General features: G+C 42.0%; 1 protein-coding gene across 1 annotated transcript in view; it reads left to right on the top strand.

Annotated features, from left to right (window-relative positions):
* Positions 1-22,743, top strand: part of DNAAF8 (dynein axonemal assembly factor 8) — a 94,470-nt gene that overhangs the window by 46,246 nt on the left and 25,481 nt on the right. The window contains exons 16-26 of the mRNA XM_074919564.1: positions 259-375; positions 2,606-2,750; positions 4,925-5,228; positions 8,032-8,138; positions 11,360-11,514; positions 12,824-12,968; positions 15,763-15,894; positions 17,331-17,525; positions 18,803-19,129; positions 20,732-20,794; positions 22,429-22,482. Of these exons, the coding sequence (XP_074775665.1) occupies positions 259-375; positions 2,606-2,750; positions 4,925-5,228; positions 8,032-8,138; positions 11,360-11,514; positions 12,824-12,968; positions 15,763-15,894; positions 17,331-17,525; positions 18,803-19,129; positions 20,732-20,794; positions 22,429-22,482 (1,744 nt within the window). The remainder of the gene's footprint in view (positions 1-258; positions 376-2,605; positions 2,751-4,924; positions 5,229-8,031; positions 8,139-11,359; positions 11,515-12,823; positions 12,969-15,762; positions 15,895-17,330; positions 17,526-18,802; positions 19,130-20,731; positions 20,795-22,428; positions 22,483-22,743) is intronic.

Raw genomic sequence — 22,743 nt, 5'->3', positions numbered from 1 at the left:
CTGGGTTGGACCCTGGGAATGTTCAGTGTCTCAGGAAGCACTTGTGGATTCATATTCTTGGGATATCACTTAATTGGACCTAGTGGCATGGTTGTAAGAAAGCAAACAATGGATTAACAACACTGGACTAATGAGTTTAATCCACTAATGTGCATCCTTATGTGTTCTCTAACCATAAAATACTATTTTTTTTCCTAGCCCTTTATTTTGAGGGATCAAGATGATATATGGGTGAGAGGTGTCCTTTGTGCATTTCAGGCAGTGGAGAAGGTGTTTGCAGTGCCAAATGGATTTTACTGGCAGACAGTTGAAACTGATGAAAAATACTTCCCTAATAGCAGCGACATCGAGGCTTGCAGAGATATAGACACTGAGGTAAAAAAACCCCAAACCACTCCTTTCTGACTTGTGGGATGATGTGGGAAGTTGAGAGACAATTAAGTGACCTGGAATATTTCAGTCTTGAGGTTTGGTACAAATACTGATCTTGAAGTATTTCTCCTCAGACCTAAATATATCAGCTGAGTATTTTGTGTCATCAGTATTGATGTGCTGATTGCTCTGAGCCACAGAAGATTAAACTATGAAATGTGCAGGTTGAAGAAATTGCTGCTAACCAGGTGCAAATCAGTAACAGTAGACAAAATTTTGATAACCTGAAACCATTTGACTGCAAGCCAATATACAACACAACTTTTTTTTAAACGTGCTCAGAAACATTAAAAAAAATTCTGAAGCTTCTGGTACTACCTACCTGACCTACAGCAACTGTGTACGTGTTGTATGAAGAAGTAGGAAGTAATTCTACTTAGTTTACCCCAAAGAAGAGAAGATTAATGTAATTTCAATTCACTCATATTTAACTCTGTTTAGGAGTGCCTACCAAAATGTACTGGACCTCTACCCATGTACAATAACTTGTTAACTGTGGTAACTCGCCTTTCTTAGCTCTTGTGCAACACAAAGCATAACATGTTTGATCTGACAGAGTTCAGGTTCCTGTTAGAACTGATACGTGGAGATGCAGATATACTAAGTTCTTCCTGAACACGCAGCAAGCCTGACCAGTTGAGAGTACCAGGCTTGCTCCTGGAAGATGCTTGAAGTCCACGGTTAGGAGCTGAATGTGTATGGCGTAGTTGGGAAATGCCTCATGTCTTCGTTACAGTTCCTCCACGTGCCTCAGGAGTGCTGTTAGTGGGTCTGTACAGACCTCCCTAGCGAGGGCAGGGTGCTCTGTGATGGAAGGTGAGCCAGGAGCTGAGACTAACAGCAAGGTGGGCAGGGCCAGCAGGCAGGGTGCAGTCCCATGTTACCCAAGCAAGAAGAGCAGAGCAGGTCCAGCAGCTGTAACTGAGGTCAGCCAAGAGTCCGTAGTGGCAAGGCCAAGCCAGAAAGTCAGCAAGCTAGAGTAATGGCCAGAATCAGTGACACATGAGACTGGGCCAAGCCATACCTCCAAGAAGGCTCAGCTGGAGACCAAAGCCAAGTGCCTGGCTCTGAAGCAAAGGGGAGACAGGCAGTTACTGAGGTTTCTCAGTGCTGGACAGCTGCATTATCAAAGTTGGCCTCAAGCCCAGGCTGCCAAGCCCCAGGGACTCTCTTAGCAGCTACAGAAAAATACTTCCTTACTGGCTGCTGTGAATATTGGGTTAATATCAGGAGACCTTGAGCTAGACAAACATAAAGAAATAGAGCTTTTATTCCTAATTAGACCACTTTTTTATGATTTGAGTAAATTTATATCTTCATTTATCATGATGGTATAAGCCTCATAATGTGTTTATGGGGGAGTAGCATTTCATTTAAAGTGTCCAATAATGATTAATTCATTTGGCGTTCACTGCAGCCATAAAGCTTGCTGCTGGGGATAGCATTGTCTTGCTTTACCTCCAGGAGCACCAAGTACAAATTTGAGGCCAGTACAATCATGCTTGTCTGATATACAGCTAGACAATTTATTACCCACAGCACCACACAACTTCCTCTCATAAAGCACTTGCTTTTTGAAACAATATGTTTCTACTGATGGGAAAGTAATCATAATTTGCTTCCCTTTTGGGTATAGACATTCAGTATGTGTTCATGTATGTCTTCCTCCATGCAGGATGGGTTGAATTGGATTAGTCTGGTAAAGAAGATTTCAAAATGTAAATTTGGGATGGTATCAGTGATGTGTCTGCCTTTTGATGTATTTTTTTTTAATGTTGATTATGGCACTTTTGTATGTATAAAGAAACAACCAGTTCGTCTATTATTATTTAACCATCTTTCTGTAGTATGTGAAATTAAACAGCAGAAATGATACACTTCAGTCTCTGCCCCAGAGAACTTGCAGGTTTTTAATAGTAAGTTTATGTGACAAAAGGCACAATTTTATCAGCAGAAATATTCAATCATAATTATCATAGTTATGATTCAATCTGAAGCTAGGAGCCTACTGTGCTGAACTGCACCTAAACATAAAATAGAAGAAAGCTTCTTTGTAGCTCTTACGATGTAGATAAAGCATGGGAACTAAAGGTGAGCAGAAGAGATACAGCTGTGTGGTTGCTGAGGGCTTCGAAGTGTTGGCTCATTTCTCCAATGTGCTCTTGCTGTTCAGGTTGCCATGGTATTGCTGTTTGAAACTCTCTTCCAAAGTCCCCTAGCTACCCATCACATGTTGCAGCTGGTACTCAGTTCGGGTCTGGATATCTGTGGACTCCGCCTGCTCTATCCTCAGCAGGATGTGCTGCTCTCTAGATCAGGTGAGGTCTAGTTTTCCTGCCAGGGTTCCATCATGTGATGATACTGAGGTGAAGGCAATGATCTGTAAATGGACTGAGGTGAGGAGTGACATGGTGCTGTGGGGGAGAGGGTATCAGATTTACATGAGTGTTGCTTTATCAGTTCCTTTATCTTTTCCAAAAGAAATTATGATAAAAGATCTTGGGCTGTTTCTTTCCTTTTGTTCCCAGTATTGAATATCCATGAGTTGAATTTTTAACCCTTGATACATTTTTGTGTCTCAAATCACTTTAGTAGTTGTTCCTTTGCAGCAGTCTTTCTCAGATTACAGTGCCCTAAGCTCCAGAGTTACTCATGTGAGTTAAATATACTAAATTAGTTCCCACAGATTTTCCTGAAGGTTTTAGCTGCAGAAAATCCAGGCTCCCCTTCCACAATTCCTCCCATCCCATTGCCTATAGGACTCAGAAGCATGGGCACCCTGTAATTGCATTGGCTGATAAGCCATCACCAAAATGTCACACATGCTCAGAGAAGATGGTCTAAGATGGGAGACCAAGAAGATAAGGTAAACAAAAGTTATGTGGGTCTGTGAACTCAAATCACTAAGTCTTTAACATTAGAAACCAGTGTTTTCAAATAGTGGCAACTACAACTCAAGTCTCTATTTTTTTTCCATTTGTGAAATAGAGATAATGAAGCCTGACTTAAAGCATGTATGGAATATTATTGGTTGCTAATGCAATATAACTCAAGTAACAGGTGTTACATTAGCAGCAAAGGATAGAGATCAACCTCTGCAGTATAGTATGGCTTGTACTTTCTTTTAAGCCAAGAAGTTTTCCTGGAAGGTTTGTAAGTGACACATCACAAATACAGGCAATCCGTTTCTCTTGGAGAAAGGTACAGGCAGGCTGAGAGTGAGAGAAATGGGTTTCCTTTTCCTCAGGCAGGAAGCGAGTGAAGACCAGCTTAATCGGAGAAAAATTCTCCAGTCTCCCTGTCCCTTTTTTAGATTTGAAAACAATAGGAGCAGACTGCCTTAGAAATCGGATTGCTGTTGTCTCAGTGCTATGCACGTAATACGTTCATACTGATAGCTGGAGAAATGAAAGAGGACTCCAGAAATGAATAAGAAAACCATAAAATCACCAGTCATTAGGAGGTGACAGGCAGCAGATCTGCTTCAATGCACTGTACCATGCACCGTTATTTAGGAACATTTCCTATGAAGAGACAATTCATTTGAGCTGAGAACTGCTATGCAAGTTTGTAAAATAGATTTTTACCCTTAGCCTAAAAACTTTAAAATGATTATTTTAAATATTTACAGCCAGTTTCTCCATTATCTACCTGCTCTGGAGACTTATGTTCCAGCTTCTGATTCTTATGCAACAAATGATGCAATTGAATATGCTTATGCTTTTAAACCTCAGGAAAGAAAATGACACACCTTGCTTCTTTTTCTAACATCTCCAGTAAGAACTGCAGTGGAGCCAAATTTACTCTGTTTCTGGTGTTACTTACTAGACCCCAACTATGCTGACAGTCGACATGGAGAAAGAGTTTGCCAGAGATATAGGGAAGAGTTGTTGCAGGAAATAGGGAAACCACAGTTCAAGTCCTGGCAGGGAAATCAAGATAGCTAATCAAATAATTTGCCTGGATATGTCATCTTACAATGTAGTACAAAATCTGTATTTGAGGCAGAAGGAAATAACCTAGAAAAGAAGTCCACAGATTTCCAGTTTGTGATCCCCTTCCCTGTTTTCCCATATCTAATGAAAACTGCAGAAAACATCCCTCTCCTCAGGCCCGTGTTCTTGTCCTGTCTCCCCTTCAATCCCCCAGCCTTCCCTGTGGGCATGAACACACACTGCACAAGAAGCTGAAGTGCTGACTTCTAGTGTACCAGCTGCTCCATAGTAACTAGCGCTGTGCACGCTCCTTTCCACAGCAAATATGAGGCAACCAACTCTTCTTTCTTTAACAGCCTACCTTGAATAATCTCAGATTTATTATCAGGCAGAAGCATGCAGCTGGTTGCCAGCATATCACCCTCAGGCCAGGGAACCAGTAGGTTACTTTGATGAAGTCTGGCTATGACAGATCTGAAAAGGACATTTGAGTGGAATGAATGACCTTGGGGTGGGTTGTTGCATGTTTTGGTCACACATATGTTTGTCTTTCACAGAAAAGCTGCCTTCTTCCTATACTTCAAAGACTGGCAAGGTGCCACCAGTGCTGGCGTTAGGTGTGAGAGGGCCTAAAGCGTGTAGCACCTTGCAGGATCTCATCGGGCTGCGTGACCTGCAGCTGGCGAGCATGGAGGACTGCAGTTCCATCAATGCCATCCACTGCAGGAGCCAAGCGGAGCCTCTCGCCTGCCTGCCCCTCGGGGACAGCTGCATGCACAGGGAGCTGTGCCTCTGGTTTGGAGGGAGAGCTGCTGATGCAGCACTGCACGCTGCCATCCTGGAGTGCAACGACACAGCAAGGTGATGGCCCTGGATGTTTTTGAACCATGGTTCTTCCCACAGGCAAAGTGTGGCACGGCGGCCAGGCAGGCAGACAGCTGGCGTGCTTTGTCTTTACGTATTGGTCTTCTGCTAAAAGGTCTCAGTGAACAAGAGTGCAGAGCAGGAGCAATCTGTCTGCTTTTCTATTTCTAAACCAGTTACTACAGCCTGCAGAAGTCTCTCTCTCACGGGACTGTCTCTTCTGCAGCACATAACAGATGTCTCGAGGTGTAGGACTCTTGTAGTCGCTTCCCATCACTTGTTCCCTGGTAGGCAGGCCTGTAGTTCATACACCTGCAGCACCTGCTCCTGGGCCCTCTGTCCCAGATGAAGCTGATGAGATTGATCTGAGACCCCCTCCAGCTGTCCCTGGAACTGGAAAAGGGCTGCAAGGGTGTGTACCACTGAGTGGCCCTTTGCTAGAAAGCCTGATCTAGCTTTGCTCTATGTCCCTTCCATATCAGTTGACTAGAGATAAGGGGTTTCAGAAGGAAAAGGTTCTTGGAGGATTATGACAGAAGTGTGTGAAAATGAAGGGTGGCTTATAAACTTTTAACTTGTGCAATCATCATGAGAAATGCAATTTAGGAACTGATAGCATAGCAATAGGGTGCCAAAAAGTGCTGGGAACAAGTGAGGTTCAGGAGTTTGGAATCTCGCTGTCATGTGGGTCTGGGTATGGCTGCAGAGGGAACTGGGCTTTTAAGCATCTATTAATCCATCGTGCAACCTAGACCCTATGTGCTTTGCTGTGTAGTGCTACAAGGAGGGGGACTACAGCTCCCAAAGTCTTATTTAGACTATCTTGGACAAAAATGGATTTACCTAATGTTTTTTAATCTTAAAGTTGCTTGGTTTAAAGCTGTTAGGCTGCCAGGATGCCTGCTGTTGGCCTTACTCAGCAGAGCAGAGGTGTTTGAGGGAAAGGGGTGAGGGGCAGAAAGAAAAGCTTCAGCAGCTCTGTGGAAGGTGGCACTGAGCAGCCCTTGCACACCATCTGTACCTGTAGAGAGGCAGAGGGAAGGCTGCACCAGGAGCCTGGACTCTTGCACTCCTCCCCAGCACTCTTACCAAACTTCTCTGTAGGTTTTCCTTGATGAAGATGAGTACTTTCTACAGCACAAAACAATCGCTTCCCTTCCTGACAGTCTTGCAACTTCCTGGACAGAGACTCAAACCTAAGGACCCAGGAAGCACATTTAATCCCGTGTGTGTAAACGAAGGGCTCTGCTAGGCTCAGGGGTCCCTTTCCTCTGGAGGATCAGAGTGGATTGGCCTGTAGAGGGAAGGAAAGAGGCACGTGTCTTTTTTTGGCTGCTGAAAGATGCCCCTGGGGTTGTTCCAAGCATAGGATCCGTGGCTTGAAGGATTTGTTTTACAGTGCTTTATGAAAAGATTTGGCTTGGGGCTTCAAGGAATTACCACCAACCAGGAGAATATCAAACTATATTTTTCCTCTCCCTGGCTGGCATGCTTGTCACGCAGACCTGTGTAATCATGTGAGATGCCAGCCTCACACTGGGGTTTTCAGGCCCTGGGCATCTCCTTTTAATATTGCTGAACTGAATAAATGATGCTGTGGTGAAACTACCCTGCAGAAAGCAGAAAGACAGGGCCCTGCTAACAGCAAGTTCTGGACAGGTTTTTAAAGATCCCTTCTGACCCTGGATGCTGGGTGCAGTGTGGCACACTGTGTCAGTGGCAGCAGGCTAGAGGTGAGGTAGTCTGCAGTCCTGTTGGTGCTTTCTGCAGAGTGGCAAAGTGCACCCATATAGAATTAATCCGATGCTTGCGGAGGGACTGTGTGTCAGAGTTCATTTCTGCTTGGCCACGAACAGTGACTCTCATCATTTTTACTTTTAAGATTTGAAAAAAATCAATTTGGAAAAGTTTCATTCTCTTTATCTATTTGTTTATATTCCTCAGGGATGCTTCTTTCCTCTTACAAAGATGATGAATTCTGCTCCTTTGGTATAACTTAGACAGTCCAGAGTGGCACAACATTCTAAATAATGCACTTGTATTTCTCCTAATGCTGGTAATTTGGTCCATTGGGAGACAAGAATACAAACTGCAACTCAGATTGCAGTTTTCAGATTATACTTGCAAATGCTGTGGTCTCCTGGGCGTGAACAAGTAGGATGTATTCCAATCAACTCAGTGGTGGCAAGGGATGAGGCAGGCAGGTTGGGATGAGGCAGGCAGGTTTGCCTGAGCAGCCTGCACTTCACAGACCTAGCCAAACTGTTTCACAGGCTGCAGTTTGCATTGCTGCCAGTCCCTAGCTTTCAGAACCGCACCTTATGTTCACTGTGCTGTGATTTGGACCTTTTGGGTATGCAGGAATGTTGTAGAGGTTTCACTGGCATGAACATCTCTGCCAGACATGATTGTGCTTGTTGCCCAACATGAACCTTTAAAACTGATTAAACTCAGGCTAAAGAACCAAAAGTGAATAGTAACTATGACATATCTGTGGGTAGGAAAAGCTCTGGTAATACAGCCTGACATATTTCTTGATTCCCAGATCTCTTTGCCAAGCTGGCTACTTTGCATTACCTACTTTTAATTGAACGCAGAGAGCCTCGGGGGGGAGTAATATAAAAAGATTTTCAGTTAGAGAGACCTTGATGCCGCTCATGTCACGGACAAGGGATTGAAATGGCTTTTCCAGTAAAGCAGTTTTACCAGAGAAGCTTCTGTGGCCCTGGGTTTGTTGCAGAAAGTAGATTTGAGTCAGAACCTGATGTAACAGCTTTTAATATTTATTGCTTTTCTTTAGCTGTCAGAGTCCTTCATCATCTAGGGCAGAAGCAGATGAAGAAAAGGTTGATTTCCAGGGCATGGTGCTGTCTCAATCTCCAGCAATGCTTGTCTCAACTACCAAAGGTCAGTGTTAGGGAATAGATCTTGAGGTTTTATTGTTCTCCTTCACTGGCAATATTGCCTTACTCCAGCCCACCTGTTTCAGGAAATTCTGCCTCAGTGCTGTGACCTGGCCAGTTCTAGACCCAGGAATGAATTTCTAGTGAAATACTGTTGCCTAAAATGAAGTGACAGAGGAGTGTTATCACCTCATCCTCCTCATGGGAGTAGCTGCTAGAGTCCTGTAGGCTGCTTAGATTTCACGGAAGGGTAAAATAGAAAAAAGCAAAAAAACCCGCCCCATAGGAAATCTCTGCACACAGGGGCCTGTTCACCAAAGAAACAGTCATGTGAAGACCTACCGGTATCCTTAAACTGCATGTTTATCTGATTGGAGATCATCTACCTCTACTGGTGAAGAGCTGAATATAATCATAGTGGGTATGCAATGGTTAAGACTTCATTCAGGGCAGGACTGACCACACAATCAGAAAGGAAAGCACTTCATGGCACTAATATTAACTGGCTATCACCTGGCTCCACCCAAAACTCTCTTTTCCCTTTGTAGGAATATTCTTCCAGCTTCTGAATTTGTACCTATCTAGCAGCAAGCTGACTGGGTTCAAGGGAAACCTGCCAAGGCACGCAGGCCTTACAGCTGGCTAAGAAGGATCTCTGTGGTAGAGGGGTGTCTGCTGTCGAAGGCCAGTGTGCTGACAATCTTCTGTAGTGGGGCCTGGCACTGCAGATCTCAGGTGCAAGTGATTTTTAGACAGTGCTATTAGAGCATTGCTGTCTGGTTTCTACTCCCGCAAATGAAGATAGTTTCACATGAAAAAAAAAAAACCTAAACCTGAGGAGAGTGGAAGCTCAGCAGCTGTTGCGGAGAAGATGGCAGAAGGAAAGCAGGATTGTACTGACATAGAAAGAAGACATGGAAAATTATATTGCCAAAGAAAATAACATATGAGAAAAGAATGAAAGCATAAACTGAAAAGATGAAAGGAGTGGAAAGTGACAGAGAGGGTGACACAAAGAAAATGGAGAAGGGAGAAAGAACAAAAAGTCTCACCTTTTGAGATATACTCTTTCATATAACTGGGCATGTTAACTCAGGTAGCTTGGCAGACAGCCATTGGCTCTGTTATTTGGGATTGGTATTGATGGCAGCTGGTTGCTACTGATGGAATGAGTCACATTTTCTGCCTCCTCTTCCTTTTATGGCCATTAATGATTCACATTTGATGTGGGCTGCTGAGTTACACCACACCACGTTCCATCTGTATTTGGGCTCAGGAAGTCACTGTCAAGCTTTGCTCCTCAGATAGATATCTGTATCATGACTCTCAGAAGAGAAGCTGAAAATCTAGTCAGGGAGCAGACACTGTCTGGGGTTTTAAGGAAAGGAAACGTTCACTGACCTCTTCCTTCAGGTCTCCAACAGCTTTTCTTGGAGACAGGAAGGTATACCCACGCAGAGTGTGCAGAACAAATATATTCTAGCTCCTACCAGGTGTATGTGCCCCTTCTTAGTAATCAAAGTTTTACTGACCCTAGGAGATATTCTTGTTGATTTGGGATATGTGCGTATGAAAATGTTTTTTTAAAAGTCTTACCAACTAGAGAGGAACCAAAGTCTTACTACCTGCAACCCTAGATTTTGACAGTTCATATATAATGAATGTGTCACTAATGTCAGTCTCACTCAAAGCCTGCAAAATCAAAGCCATCAAATAGAAATTGTAGGCAAAGAAACACTCTGTCTGTATCATCCTTAGTAATAAACAGAAGGTTTCCATTATTTTCTTGCTGTTGCTTTGAACTACCAAGCTGAGCCTTGGTCAGATTCTTCTGGGGACAGATATCCATATTGGAAAGTTTAGAACCAAAAGAAGCATTAACAGCTGCTAGTCCTACCCCCAAAACCAAGTGTAATTGGGGCACAGAGACTAAGATAGTTCCAACCCCATTATATCATTTGGTTAGAGTTAAGATAAATTAACAGGACAGTGTAGACAAAACCCACATAGAAATGAGACTGAGGATTTGTCTTCAGAGCTTACTCTTGTCAGGTAATGGAGATCTGAATGTATATTGTGTACCAAAAAAAGGCTATATTAGGACTAGGATGGTGTAATAATGAAGAAAATGGTAAAAGCAGAGACCCAAGGTAAAATTAGAACAAAGCAAAGACCTCAGGTAGATCAGAGGCTTTAGGGAAAAGTCTTGAGTTTGTCCTATAGTACCAAAGATGGGGCTTAGAAACTGCTCAGGGGGTCTTGCAAGCTCTTTCTCCTGATCTTGCTCATAGCATGTGTTGCTACCTTGTTGGCAGTGAGCTCGGGGTTCAGCTTAGAGAACACAAGTCTAAAAACTGAAGGTTCTAACCCAATGTAAATTCCAGTTGCTTCTACAGCACCATCTATGGGGTTGAGTGATACAGGGAGAGCACGAGCAGCCAAACCTAGTGGATGAGAGTCAGGTAGGAGAGAGCAGGCTGATACCACTGTCATGAGAGCCAAGGACAGGAACCTGTGAAGCCACAGATGGTACCAAACCAAAGAGGGAGGTGAGGTCATGATCACAGGCTAGTCCAAAGATTCAGGAGCCCATGCCTCAAAGCAAGCTCTGAGATGAAGGTTAAAGATGGGAGTAAAGAAGGGGCAAGAGGAAGCAGAAGGTAGTGCTGAACAAGACTGTAGAAGCTAGCTACAGAGAAGGACCACCAATAACAGCAGAGAGGAATGGTTGGGGTTGCTTCATGCACTTTATAGTGGACAAATTGCCAGTTGGTCTTGCTGACCTTATTTAGTTACTCTCAGTGTGGCCAGGCTTATCAGGTCTTTAGTCCTTGAGGGAAATGGCTGCTGTCAGATTGCCAGCCGTAAGGGTAACGGCTCAAACACAGCCTGGCAGGGGCTGACGCACAGCTAGTGCGTGAACTGAGAGCACAGATACCTCAAAGATAGATGAGTAGCTCATAACTAGTTAGATAGACCTGATGAGACAGACTATCTGGAGTAGATGATTCATAAAGATATTACCGATGATGCCATAAGCTTTTCCATTCTAGGTTGGCCTCCAGTAGCAATCATTACGACTTAGAGCAAATAAAGCGTAAAATACAGTGTCACCATTTGGGATACACTTCGAGTTGGAACTAACCACTGTAAGAGTTACCTTGTATTGATACCACAGCTTCTGTGGAAATAATATGCTGCTTTTCTTACCTCTTTTTGATCTAGGGGACATCTTTCTGATGGTGTCACCTGTGGTATCTCCTCATGCATACTGTAATGTGCTTTCGGTCTGTACCCATCGGGGCTTTGTTCTGCAAGGAATCAGACAGCTGCAGCTTTCACCTAAGCAAGCCATTGTGCTGAGCATGACAACAAGTCAGGTACTGGACAGAACACACCCAAGTTGTATACCTTGGGTTACCAGGTGTTCTGAAACTACTTATGCTCTGAGCTTATGGATGTGTGAGCCCATGCTCTCTTTACTAGCTGTATTTCTGTCAGTGGTACTCTGGTTACCTTCACTGCTGTTTTTTCCTTTAGTAGGAAAATCCCACCAGGCCTCAGCCTCTTACTGATAACAGAAGTGTAAATTCATAATCAGGCCACCTCCTACTAACGCAAACATTAATTTTACCATTGATCTCAAAATAAGCAAGAGCAGGCAATAGCCTTATAAACCAAAATATCAATTTCTGATCTGCAAATGTGTATTCAGGAGTAGAGTCTTCATCTGACAGACTGATGTTTGATTATGTACTTCGCATTCTCTCTGGGACCGCTTATGGCCTTTCAGCAAAAAGTCCCCTAGTTTAGTATATTCCAGATGGGTTGCAAAAAGAGCCTTCCTGTTGTCAAAAATAACTTTTTTTTTTTTTGTCTTCTCTGAAGCTTTGTCTGACATGATGATAGATTTGAGTTAGAGTGCAGCTGGCATTTTGACAAGTCAGCCTAAGGAAACGGCAATAATCATAAAGGCAAGGTTTCAGTCAAACTTAACATATGCAAGAAGTCCAGTTCTGCACTTCTTACATGATAAATCACCCAGGAATCATATGATGCTTTCTCTTACAAAGGAGTGGACCCCTTCCTTTAAATTATCATGCTTAGGGTTGTTTGCTATGTCAGTTGGGAAATGCATCATTTTGCAAATTAAACTGTGTATAAAGCCCCTCTTTTCTGCTTGTTCTGGGATCAGGCCTGAGGAATAACACTTTTGCTGCCCATAATATTTTGTAGAATAAACATAACTTATTTATGAAATGCTACAGCCCAAATAGCCAAATATTTGAAGCATGATCCTAAATGGCCGTTGAAGAAGGTAATAGCAGCATTATTGCTTCAATGTGCTGTTTAGTGCTAAATGTTTCTGAAAAATCATCCCTTCATTTGGGACTCTAAGATCATTTTTTCATGAGTAACCTATGGTGGTACCACATATCAGCTGAGTTGTTGTTTTAGTCCAGCCCAGTTGCAGGGAAGAACATTTTTATGTTAATCCTCTCCCCTGAGGTTTAAATTAAGTTTCTCTGTCTCATGAATAGATAATGCATGAAAACCCAGTTATTGGAAGTTACTGTGGCTCAGCTGGTGAGCTGTATCTTGTTATGTCATTGTAACTTAAATATTTGCTTGATCCCTATAGTGATTACATCTGGATTTAGTAGTCTAATCTGTCTCTCATTATTTCAGATTGCTGTATTTTGCCCTAGCAAGACTCCAAGTTCACCTGATAGTTCTGCAACAGGAGATTTCTCTACTGAACCACGCATGCACTGTCTCGTTCTGTTGCTAAGAAAGGAGAATGCTAGTCATCACATTCCTGCATTGGTAAAAGGTAATGCTTTCACTGCTCAACAACCTTGGAAAAGAAGGTTTGCATTTCAGTGCGTGTGAGCTAAACTTCAACAGTCTAACCATACCTGTTACATTGCAGGGAATATTTATGGACAATATCAGGGCCTGATAGTTTTGCCATCTGTATCTCCAGACCAACACATAAATTAGCCACTAGTGTGAATCCAACAGAGCAGATTGATCTTTGTCAGTTGTTTGATCTTTAGCACTGAAGTCCTCTTGAACTTAGAATCATAGAGTAATTCATGTTGGAAGGGACCTCAGTGGTTTCTCATCCAACATCCTGCTCAATGAATTTAGATCAGGATGCTCAGGACTTTTTTTCAGTCAGGTCTTGAAAATCTGCAATGACAGAGATAACCCCACCTCTCTGGGCCTTTGTTCCAATGTTTGACCATCCTTAGGGGGAATTGTTTTTCCTTTATGTCAAGTTGGAATCTCCTCTATTTGAATTTGTGGGCATTGTCTCTTGGCTTCCCACTGTACACCTCCATAATGGGCAATAACCTCCTCTTCAGTATTCTCACTGCACAGAGAGGTAGATTGGCAAAAACACGTATGTGCCACTGAGCCTGAGGATAGCATCTGATCCTGTCAACCTCAGCCCTGAGTTCTGCAGGCTTGTGACTTCCAAGCATCTGAACCGTAACTTGTTTTACATGTAGGGACTGCTAAAAACCAGATAAGTTGCTGCCCCAAATCTTCTTACTTGAATCAGTATCTGTCTGAGGCTCCAGTTCGGGAAAAGCATTATTTGGTTTTCTTAAGGATGAGCTGAAATTGGTCTCAAGTGGGGAAGATCACAGGCAACAGCAGTGATCAGTGCGGAACAAAGAACCTGCTCTGCCTGCTTCTTCCTGCTCTGACAGCGGGAATGTTGCCTGCAGCAGGAGAGTCCATTCCTGCATCTGTTTTGCTGCAACCTCCCCTTCAGACACCCCTGCTGAGAGAAGAGGGTCACTGCTGCTGACCCCTCCATTAACACCACCACAAATAGCTCATGGTGGAGACATTCATCCACTGCCCGACTGCTTCCTTTAATCTATCCACAATAGAAAAGAACATTTAGAGGTTTAGAAAAAAAATGATAATTCAAAAAGTCCTCTGCTTTTTCTCCTGAGACTATCACAGAATGTTCTGAAAACACATACAGACACAGTGGATTAATCATGGCAGACTAATTACAGCACCGTGTCACCTGCTGCCTGTAGACCCAAGGAAAGTTGCTCATTAAAGTAGTACAGTTTCTGCTGCTTTTCTCACAGAGTGCCACAGATGCTGTTTACAGTGTTCATGTTTTGCATGGGGAAATTTCCACTAGAAATATATAAGTGGGTACTGGAACAAAGGATATTCCAGAAAATAAAATATTTTCCCTCATTGTAGAGAACTCGTTTGTGGACTTTTTTCCTTTGTTTGTAGACAGATTTTGCAAAGGCCTCTTTCCATGTGTTCTGTGTCTGCCTCATAACTGATCCAGAGAGATACCCCATTCCCTGTTCCAGAGCCCCGGAGAGGGGAAGCTGACATTCTTGCCACATAAGCTTTGGTTTGGCCTCTGGGAACTGTAAATAGCACTAGGATTTGAGTAGAGTAAATACAACACTAAGAAGTTTTGCATTTGTAATCAATACCCTGAAAAACAATTACTCCTTCAACATCTTGAACACTGTTGAGTTTTCAAAACAGGGAAAAGTTCAGCAATCATTCTTGAAATACAGCAGATAGATAGATGTCTTTGGGTAATGAACCTCTGTCTTGAGGATCAAACACCATAAATTTTTGCCCAAGCTTTACTTTTTGCTGTGCACTGAGTTTGAATAAACAGCAGGTAATGCTGCTGTGGCAGTGATGGCGCATTTTTTGGTTACTCATGCCACCTGAATTTTGAAAAGCAGATAGGTGATTGTCCGTGGTATGAGCTCAAATCTCTTGTCAGTGCTACGTTTGATGTCTGAGGTTTGCCATCAGCCTCTAGTGCAAATAGTCCATTTCCCATGCTACACAACAGTAAATTTTTGACAGGCTTGTATGGTAGAAAGCAATCAAATGTATACAAAGTAATAAAACTGTGGTCTGAAATATTATTACAGAAGGCTGAACCAATTGTGGGGGTGTCCTGTATGCCAGTAGCTTAATGCACTGCCTGTGCATAGCCCAGCCTTTTGGAGGGCTAAGACTGCTAATTTCAAGCACTTTGTGTCTGTAAAAGTGGCATGGAATCAGGTATTTTCCAGACTGGGAGTTACATGAGCAGAACATGATGTTTCTGTTCCAGTCTGTAATCCTAGCAACACCTCTGTGGATGTGTGGTGCTGCGTAGGGTGCAGGGCACTGGCCTTGCACCTTGAGGGCCTGGACTTGAGCACTGGGCTCAAGATTTGTGACTTCTCTTCTTTGTGGACACCAACTTATTTAAGACACTATAATTCAAGCGCTGTGTAGCACCTGCTGTGCATTTGTTCCACATTTCAGTTCACAGCAGAAGTTAGAAGGTAATAGGAACTGGGGTGCTGGTCACAATGCGGAGGTGTCTCGGAGAAAGCTCAGTTTTCATCAGCTACTTGCCCTGCTGTAAGCGAACATCATTTGGGAGAGAAGGGATGATTAAATTGTGTTTCATGTCTCTTAGGTAAGCTCAGCCTGACCCACATTAATGTCTCTGTAATGTGACTGTGGTCAGATGAATCAAAACATTTGATAAGAAGGGTGTTTTCATGTTAGACTGCATCAGAGCTGTGTATTCCTCACATTTTCTTTTGTTCTGTGCACAGGACTGATGAATGAACTGGCAAAGCAAGGCCTCCTTGGCAACGGGCAGAACAGCCTGCCTGCCCCTGCTGGGCTGGACCCCTCTGTGTGTTTGCATGTGGCTCCTTACACTGAGACTTTGCTGCACACACTGGGTAGGTCAAAGCTATGAGAAATGCATCGTTCTGGCTTTGGTAAGGTCTGACGACCTTATTAGGGGATTTACCTGAATCAGAACATTAGGAATATGCTTGTCTATAATAACTCATTTAGTGTTCTGCTGTCCATCAGTCATAGTAGCTCTCACTGGATGTCTTCTGTTGCTGGGTAATGAACAGAAGAATCAATAGAAAAACAAAACGGAAATACCTTTTTAATGTAAATTTTAAAATATGTGGAAAAAGAAATTATTTAAATGTGACATGATAATAACCAGTTAAGCCTTAAACCTACCATAATTGAAAGATTAATATTAAATCAATACATATTTATTGCCACAGTTTCAAGAGAAGTCAAAATATTAAAATGAGATAAATTGGTGGTTAAGTGTGTAAAAGTAGAATTTGCTAAAGTGATAATGTTGGCAGCTGTAGTTCTTACATAGGTGCAGAGAAGGTACTTTCTCCTTTCATTTTACTCAGGTGTTCTTCAGTTTATACAGTTGGATTCACTTCATTAACTCATTCATTCAAAGTAGGAAGTTGTTAGGATTTGAAAAAGCAAGTAAATGTGTTTTCTGTTATAAATCTATGACTCATATGGGTAGGAGAGTCTTCAACCTGTTAGTTCTATACACTTGGAGGTCATGGTTATCAGATGTTTAGTTCACTAACTACAGGTAGTGTTTTCTTATGTATTTAGCAGGTTAATATAGTTTTATTTAACTAATTAAATTATTTTAAATTTTGGATATCAGGAATTTTAACTGAAGTATATTATTCTCCAAACCAAATTCACACTAAGTCACAAGGAAAAATAATAATCAAATGCATGTTATTCACCACTTTCTAGCATTCTAAAATGTTAAGATGTAGGAATAACTAAATACATGTTAATCTATACAATTGCTTAAATAATAATGTAGTGAAACAGTATGGAATCAAACATATATTTCTGAGGGGCTGGGGTTCTGCAGACTATACTGTTCCCAGTAGGACCATGGATATATGCGTGGTATTATAACAATCCCCAGTTAGCCATCAACTGTATGCCATGTAATCTCCGAGAAAGCTAAATGAAGTATCAATTTAATGTGAAGTCAGTCATTAGTTATCAATCTGAAGTTGATGCCTTAAATCATCTTGGTATAGATCTATCAACTCTGCTTAATGGTGTGAATAAGGATATCAAAATTACCACTGAATAGAGTCTCTTTATGTGGCAAAAATTAATTCCAGTTAAGGAGTGTGAGTAATTAGTAAGGGTTTGCTGTGATACTGCTCCTCATGCATGTTTCTTTCTGGCCATGTGAGGAGGAGTAAGGCACTGGCCTTTGCTCAGTTGAGAATTAGTCAATTCCTTCACACTAAAAAAGACTTGAGAATTGTTTTCATGGGGTAACTAGTTCTGTTTTGATGATCTCTCTGGGTAGGAGGAAACCTTAGTGCTGTGCCAGAGCCCCGTAACATTCCTCTGGATCTTTTCTGCAATCGAACATATGCTTCTGATCCTGAAATGGAGCAAGTTGTCATGCTGACAGTGGTTGGAATGGACGCTGTGAAGAGTGCCGGAGAGCTCCTTCACCAGATCCTTCTTCCTGGGTCCAATAATCAGTCTTGGAGTGCAGGTGATCCCAGCTCTTGGGGAAGGCTGTAAAAGTTGGTCAGGAAAGTTTATCCTGTCTAGCTATTTTTATCATAGCAGGAACATTATGAAAAATGTGGTGAAAGCGGTCTCAGGAAGGAGGACAGGTTTCTTTGTTTACCTGCCTAAAGAACTGAAGAATTTATCGTGGCTAGTTAGTCATGAGTCAGGCCACTTTTCATATTGCAGACAGCTCAGGTGGGCATAATTTTCTTCAGAGAGTGTCAAATTAGTTCAAAGATGTGCTTAGGCTTACTAAGCCTTTTATGTAATCCAGAGCATTGTTTCTCCCTAAGTACTGGGAGATAAAGCAGCTGTGTAACTGGGGCACAGCCACAGGAATCCAGAAGTCACAAACTCTGTTCTGTCCACGACGTTGTTTGCGATCAGAAGCAAGACTCTTCACTGCTTCACACTTTGTTTCCTCATGGGCACAGGAGGGATAATGACAATCCCCCGCACTAAATGTTTACAAATGCATGAGGAGTGCTGTCAAGTGCTAATCAGGATGATGATTTTATATAATTTGGTGATAGATTTATTTGAAGTGTAATACAGGAAGGGTACTAACAAAGGGCAGAAGTCTGGAACCCTGTTTTATGCTGTTATATCCTACTCTCTTGAAACAATGCTATGGAGTAAGTTCTGTATCGTGGTAGGTGAGGAGGAGATTCTAGCTGACAGAAACTTACAGCAACAAACATTCATGGATTAAGTCCCTAAATATCTTCCTACATTGGAAGTAAGACTACTTTACAAACACAACAACATTTAAACTGCTTTAAAGACAAGTCAGCATTAAATTGTAGCTTATTACTATAATGCATATAGTTTAAAATGGAATGTTATGAGTGGTGGTAAAGGATCTATAATTATGGATTATACTGTGCCTAACCATGTTGTTATCAGTGTATTCTCAGTGTTTCCCTTTCAACTCTTCTCCATTAGCTGTGTTCTCTAATCAAATCATGGTACTTATTCTCTGTGGCTCCCTGTTGATTTCCCAGATAGCCCATTTTTTGTTTTCACTGTAATGTAATTTCCTAGCATTTGCATCTTGTGGTTTTTCCCAGTGTATTTCTATATCTGCATTACAGTCCATTTTGGATGCAACAGGGGGCAAAGCCAAAGCAGTTTTGGAACTTGGTGTCTAGTAAAAAAATCAATGTGAATTTAGAACACTTGTCTCCAAAAGAAAGCACAGCTTCTATGAAACACATGCTGTCAACTGATGCTAAACACCTTTCTCTTGACTTTCAGAAGGACCCGATTTGGGATTTGAGCTCCTAGGTCTCAAGTGGTTGCCCCATCTCACTCGACGTCAGGCCAGAGAAATAACCCCTTTTGAGGTTGGAGATACTTACTGGCAAAGAAGCCTTGATATACTAATGTCAAACCCAGTCCTTGTGTGTGCATTACGGCGGATCAATGCCTTCAAAGTTCTTGCAGATGCATTGGAGAGATTAACGCAGTGCAGGGAGAAGCCAAGCGAAAGTGGCAGTCAGCTACAGACAATAATGGCCATGACCCCAGAGGTGACGTTCAGACAAGCTATCCTCTTCTTCACAGAGACAGATTTTGTTACTGGTAAGTTTATAACATCCTCAGGTATAAGGTGTTTGGGAATTTTTTGAACATGGACAAAGGAATCCATTGCTATGGGGTTTTCTCAGCCATTGAAAAACATAATAATTTGGTATTAAATTCTGTGCTTGGTTGAATAATGATGAGGGATATTAAATCAGCAGGAGCCAGTTGAGGTCATCTACAAGTTGGCCTATTAATTTAATGCGGCTATGCATGGCCTCATGCCTTTCTGAAGATCTCAAGGTACTCCATAAATACTAAATAGATATTACAGCAGTTGGCAGGATCAGTAAATAACACTATGCATTTTGTCTCCGAAGAAACTGGGAAACAGAGACCAAGTTCTATCCCACCTAAATGTGGGCACCTAATTGCTGTGCCTAATTTGTTGAGGCTAGATGCCCCAACCTTGTTCCTCTACTCAGGGAAACAAAGGTACTACCAATCTGCAAGAGTTGAGGAAACCAGGTTTCTTGAGAATTTCTTTTTATCCTAGACGAGAATGAAGAGTTCATGAGGAATGGAGACCTTTGCTGTCAAAAGCTTCTCAGTCTTCAGCGATATATGCTAGCATTGATCTTTCAGCACAGTAAACCTGCTGGTTTCCTCCTGTAGCAAGAAATGTATAGCCACGCCTCTTTAAACTAAATCACTGTGCAGACTATGGTGTTACTGATATTGGATGTTATGGAGCAGCAGACTATGAGCTCCCACTGTTTTCTTCTAATGTGAAATATATTGGCATATCACCTCCATTCTTGGGGAAGCCTGACTCCTCACACCTAAACCTAAACAGTTCTGAGCCTGACAAGTTCTGATTATTCAGACGCAGAGATAAATCAAGGCTGTGGTAACACTGTGTATCAACTGAGGAGTGACGCAGTTCCATAAGTGCATTCATGCTTTGTAATTTATAGCTGTTCCCCTATCTTTTCACAGAGAAGAAAGGTCCTTTGTTGTCAACACAAACTTAGATGCTTGTGTCAAAAACGCAGTGCTTATGTAGTGCGGAGTAACAAATTGGCTTTACGGAACAGAAAGAAGAAAATGTGATGGTGTTGGGAAAAAGATACTCACAAAATATTAGATTTGACAGTGAACTATGTGGGTGTTTTATGTGAGATTGGAGACCAAGAAGAGGAGGCCTTCAAAAAAGAAGGCACCAGACATCCCAAGTTAGTGTATAAAACTATAAGAATTTATGCATTGCTGCCCTTCATTCAAGTTCTCTTGAGACCAAAAAGCAGGATAAGAGGAAAGCAGAACTGAGAGATCAGTTTATTGAGGGAGGTTGTAATCACAGTGCCAGCCTTTCCCACCAAAGCCATTGTCCAGAACAAAGGAGCATAGCTGAAGCATGACTTCAGCATCCTTCACTATCTCTTTTATAAGGTTGTTACCTTTTTCCTCCGCTTTTGTTGTTGTGGGAGGAATGGAGGGGTCTTGGTGCTAGAGAACAGCTCTTCAGTATTTTGCAAGTGGTAAAACATCTGCCATTTCCCCTGCTAAATAAAATCACCTTTGTCACACACACACACACCCCAAAACAGTGAAGGTCCCCCATCTGTGAATCCATAAAAATACATCTCCTTCCTTTTCCAGATGCAGAACACCGCCCTGCTATGAAATACCTGCCACCACCTGGCAAGAGGTCCAGGGCTGACGGTAAGACCAGAAGTATGCATCAATTGCCTCTTGGATAAAAACAAATAATTTCATACTCTTAAAATAGATTGAAGAAAACTGTAACTCTGTGTCCTCTGTCAGAGTCATGAAAATGGGATTAGTAAACCTTTGGTTAGGCATCATAATCCCAGGCAATTAGGAAGAAAAGTCCAGATAGGTCCACCTGGTACTCAGGGAAGGTGATAGTATTGCCTTTCTTCTACACAGTCCTTCTGGGCATGCCTGGATGACCTCTCTAGGACTGGTGTGGAAATGTAGGCTAGAGGAGTAGTTAATGTCAGCTCTTTAGTAGCCCTTTTCAGATGTCTATCTCAAGATGAGTTTAATTATGTTTTACAGAGGGATTATTGAAGCGTAGAGAGGTGAAATGTGTTGATCAGCACTGCCTGACAAGTGGGTGACAGAAATTAGAGCAGAATGCACATTTCCTAAGTCTCAGACGGGGACTCTGTCATTTACAGTACTACCCAAGTCACCATGGAACTCTCAGATCCTAGTAGTTCTTTCAATTAACCCCAATACTTACAAAAAAAAGTGGTACTGTGAGGATGTGAGCTAAAAAGTCATGAGACAAGGATCTTGGAACTAGTTCCACCCTCTATATACTCTTATTACTCCAGCAAAATAAAATACAGACATGTGGAAAGAGAAAAAGGTTTCATTAAAAGAAAAGGACACTTTGGCTAGGTACCTTCCAGATACATTGACCCGGGAAACAGAATTACGTGGATTTCAGACAGTAAAAAATACAAAAGAATGGTGATCTCATTTTGATTAACAGATTTTAGTTTTCTGTTATCTACCTTGCATGTCACGCTGGTTAAACTTGCCAATCACTGGAAAAGGAAATCCTTTATCAGTCTGATGCAAGCTTCTCCTGATTGCACCCCAGTCCTAGATAACTTCTCAGTTCACATGTGCCTTGAAGTGCCTTAAATTTTCCTCACCTCTCCAGATCACTTCAGATTTTACATTAGACTGAAGGAAACATTTTTATATAGGCTTTTGTCATAAGTTCTGACTCACCAGACTCCTTTTATACTGCTCTGCTTTTATAAAGAGCCACTGAAGTGGTCATTCCTGGCTGCTTGGGGAATGTCAGTGAGGTTCTATCAGCAGAGCTGAGGAAAGGACTGAACAACATATCTGGGCTCAGTAGGTGTGTAGTCAGAATACACAACCCGATTTTGCTTCTAAGGGCACTGGAGAGGACGTTAAACAAAACACCTGAGCTTCTGGGACTTATACAAGACAGCTTCTAACTTGACTGTGAAATAGTGGGAGCACAAAGGTAGCTTAAACCACCGTTAGCCACTGCCTGAAATACACAGAAAAGGTAGGAATCAAGAATCATGATTTAGTACTTGCAGTCCTTTTCAGCATATGCTGTTGATCTTACAGGAGAAGTGGTAAGTAGGACATCTCCCATACATATGTGTCCCGATACATCTGAATGTCTGAGATCAAGCCACGCATGTCCCAATATAACACTTCAAAATAAGTGTGTCATAGCAATGCTGGCTGCATTATGTAGAGATGATGGCAAGATTCTCAAATTACTGTCCCAGAACATGCATCCTGCTTACTCAAATCTGTCTGCTTTGCTTATTTAGTGGAAGAGATCCAGAGATGCCCTGCAGAATCACTGTTTACCTACTTGCAAACAGGTGAGAGAAGAGTAAATGGAAAAATGTGGTTTGATAAGAACTTTGTGGAACTAACTACTAGATGTACCAGCCAAAAATAAGCAAAAGTATTATACTAACTTTTTCCTTAGGCTTGAATACAGGCAGTGATATGCACTCTTTTCTAAGCATGCCAGGAAATCTGGTATTTGCTTCTCTAGAGTTTACACTTATTTTAAGCCTCACACATATTATTGTATATAAATAATATATAAAGTAAACAGTATTTTTCACAGTTACACT

The sequence above is a fragment of the Athene noctua genome, chromosome 15 (assembly GCF_965140245.1).
Source record: "Athene noctua chromosome 15, bAthNoc1.hap1.1, whole genome shotgun sequence".
Taxonomy (NCBI): Eukaryota; Metazoa; Chordata; class Aves; order Strigiformes; family Strigidae; genus Athene; species Athene noctua.
Note: the sequence above shows the minus strand (reverse complement) of the source record. Positions and strands in the feature narration are given on the sequence as shown.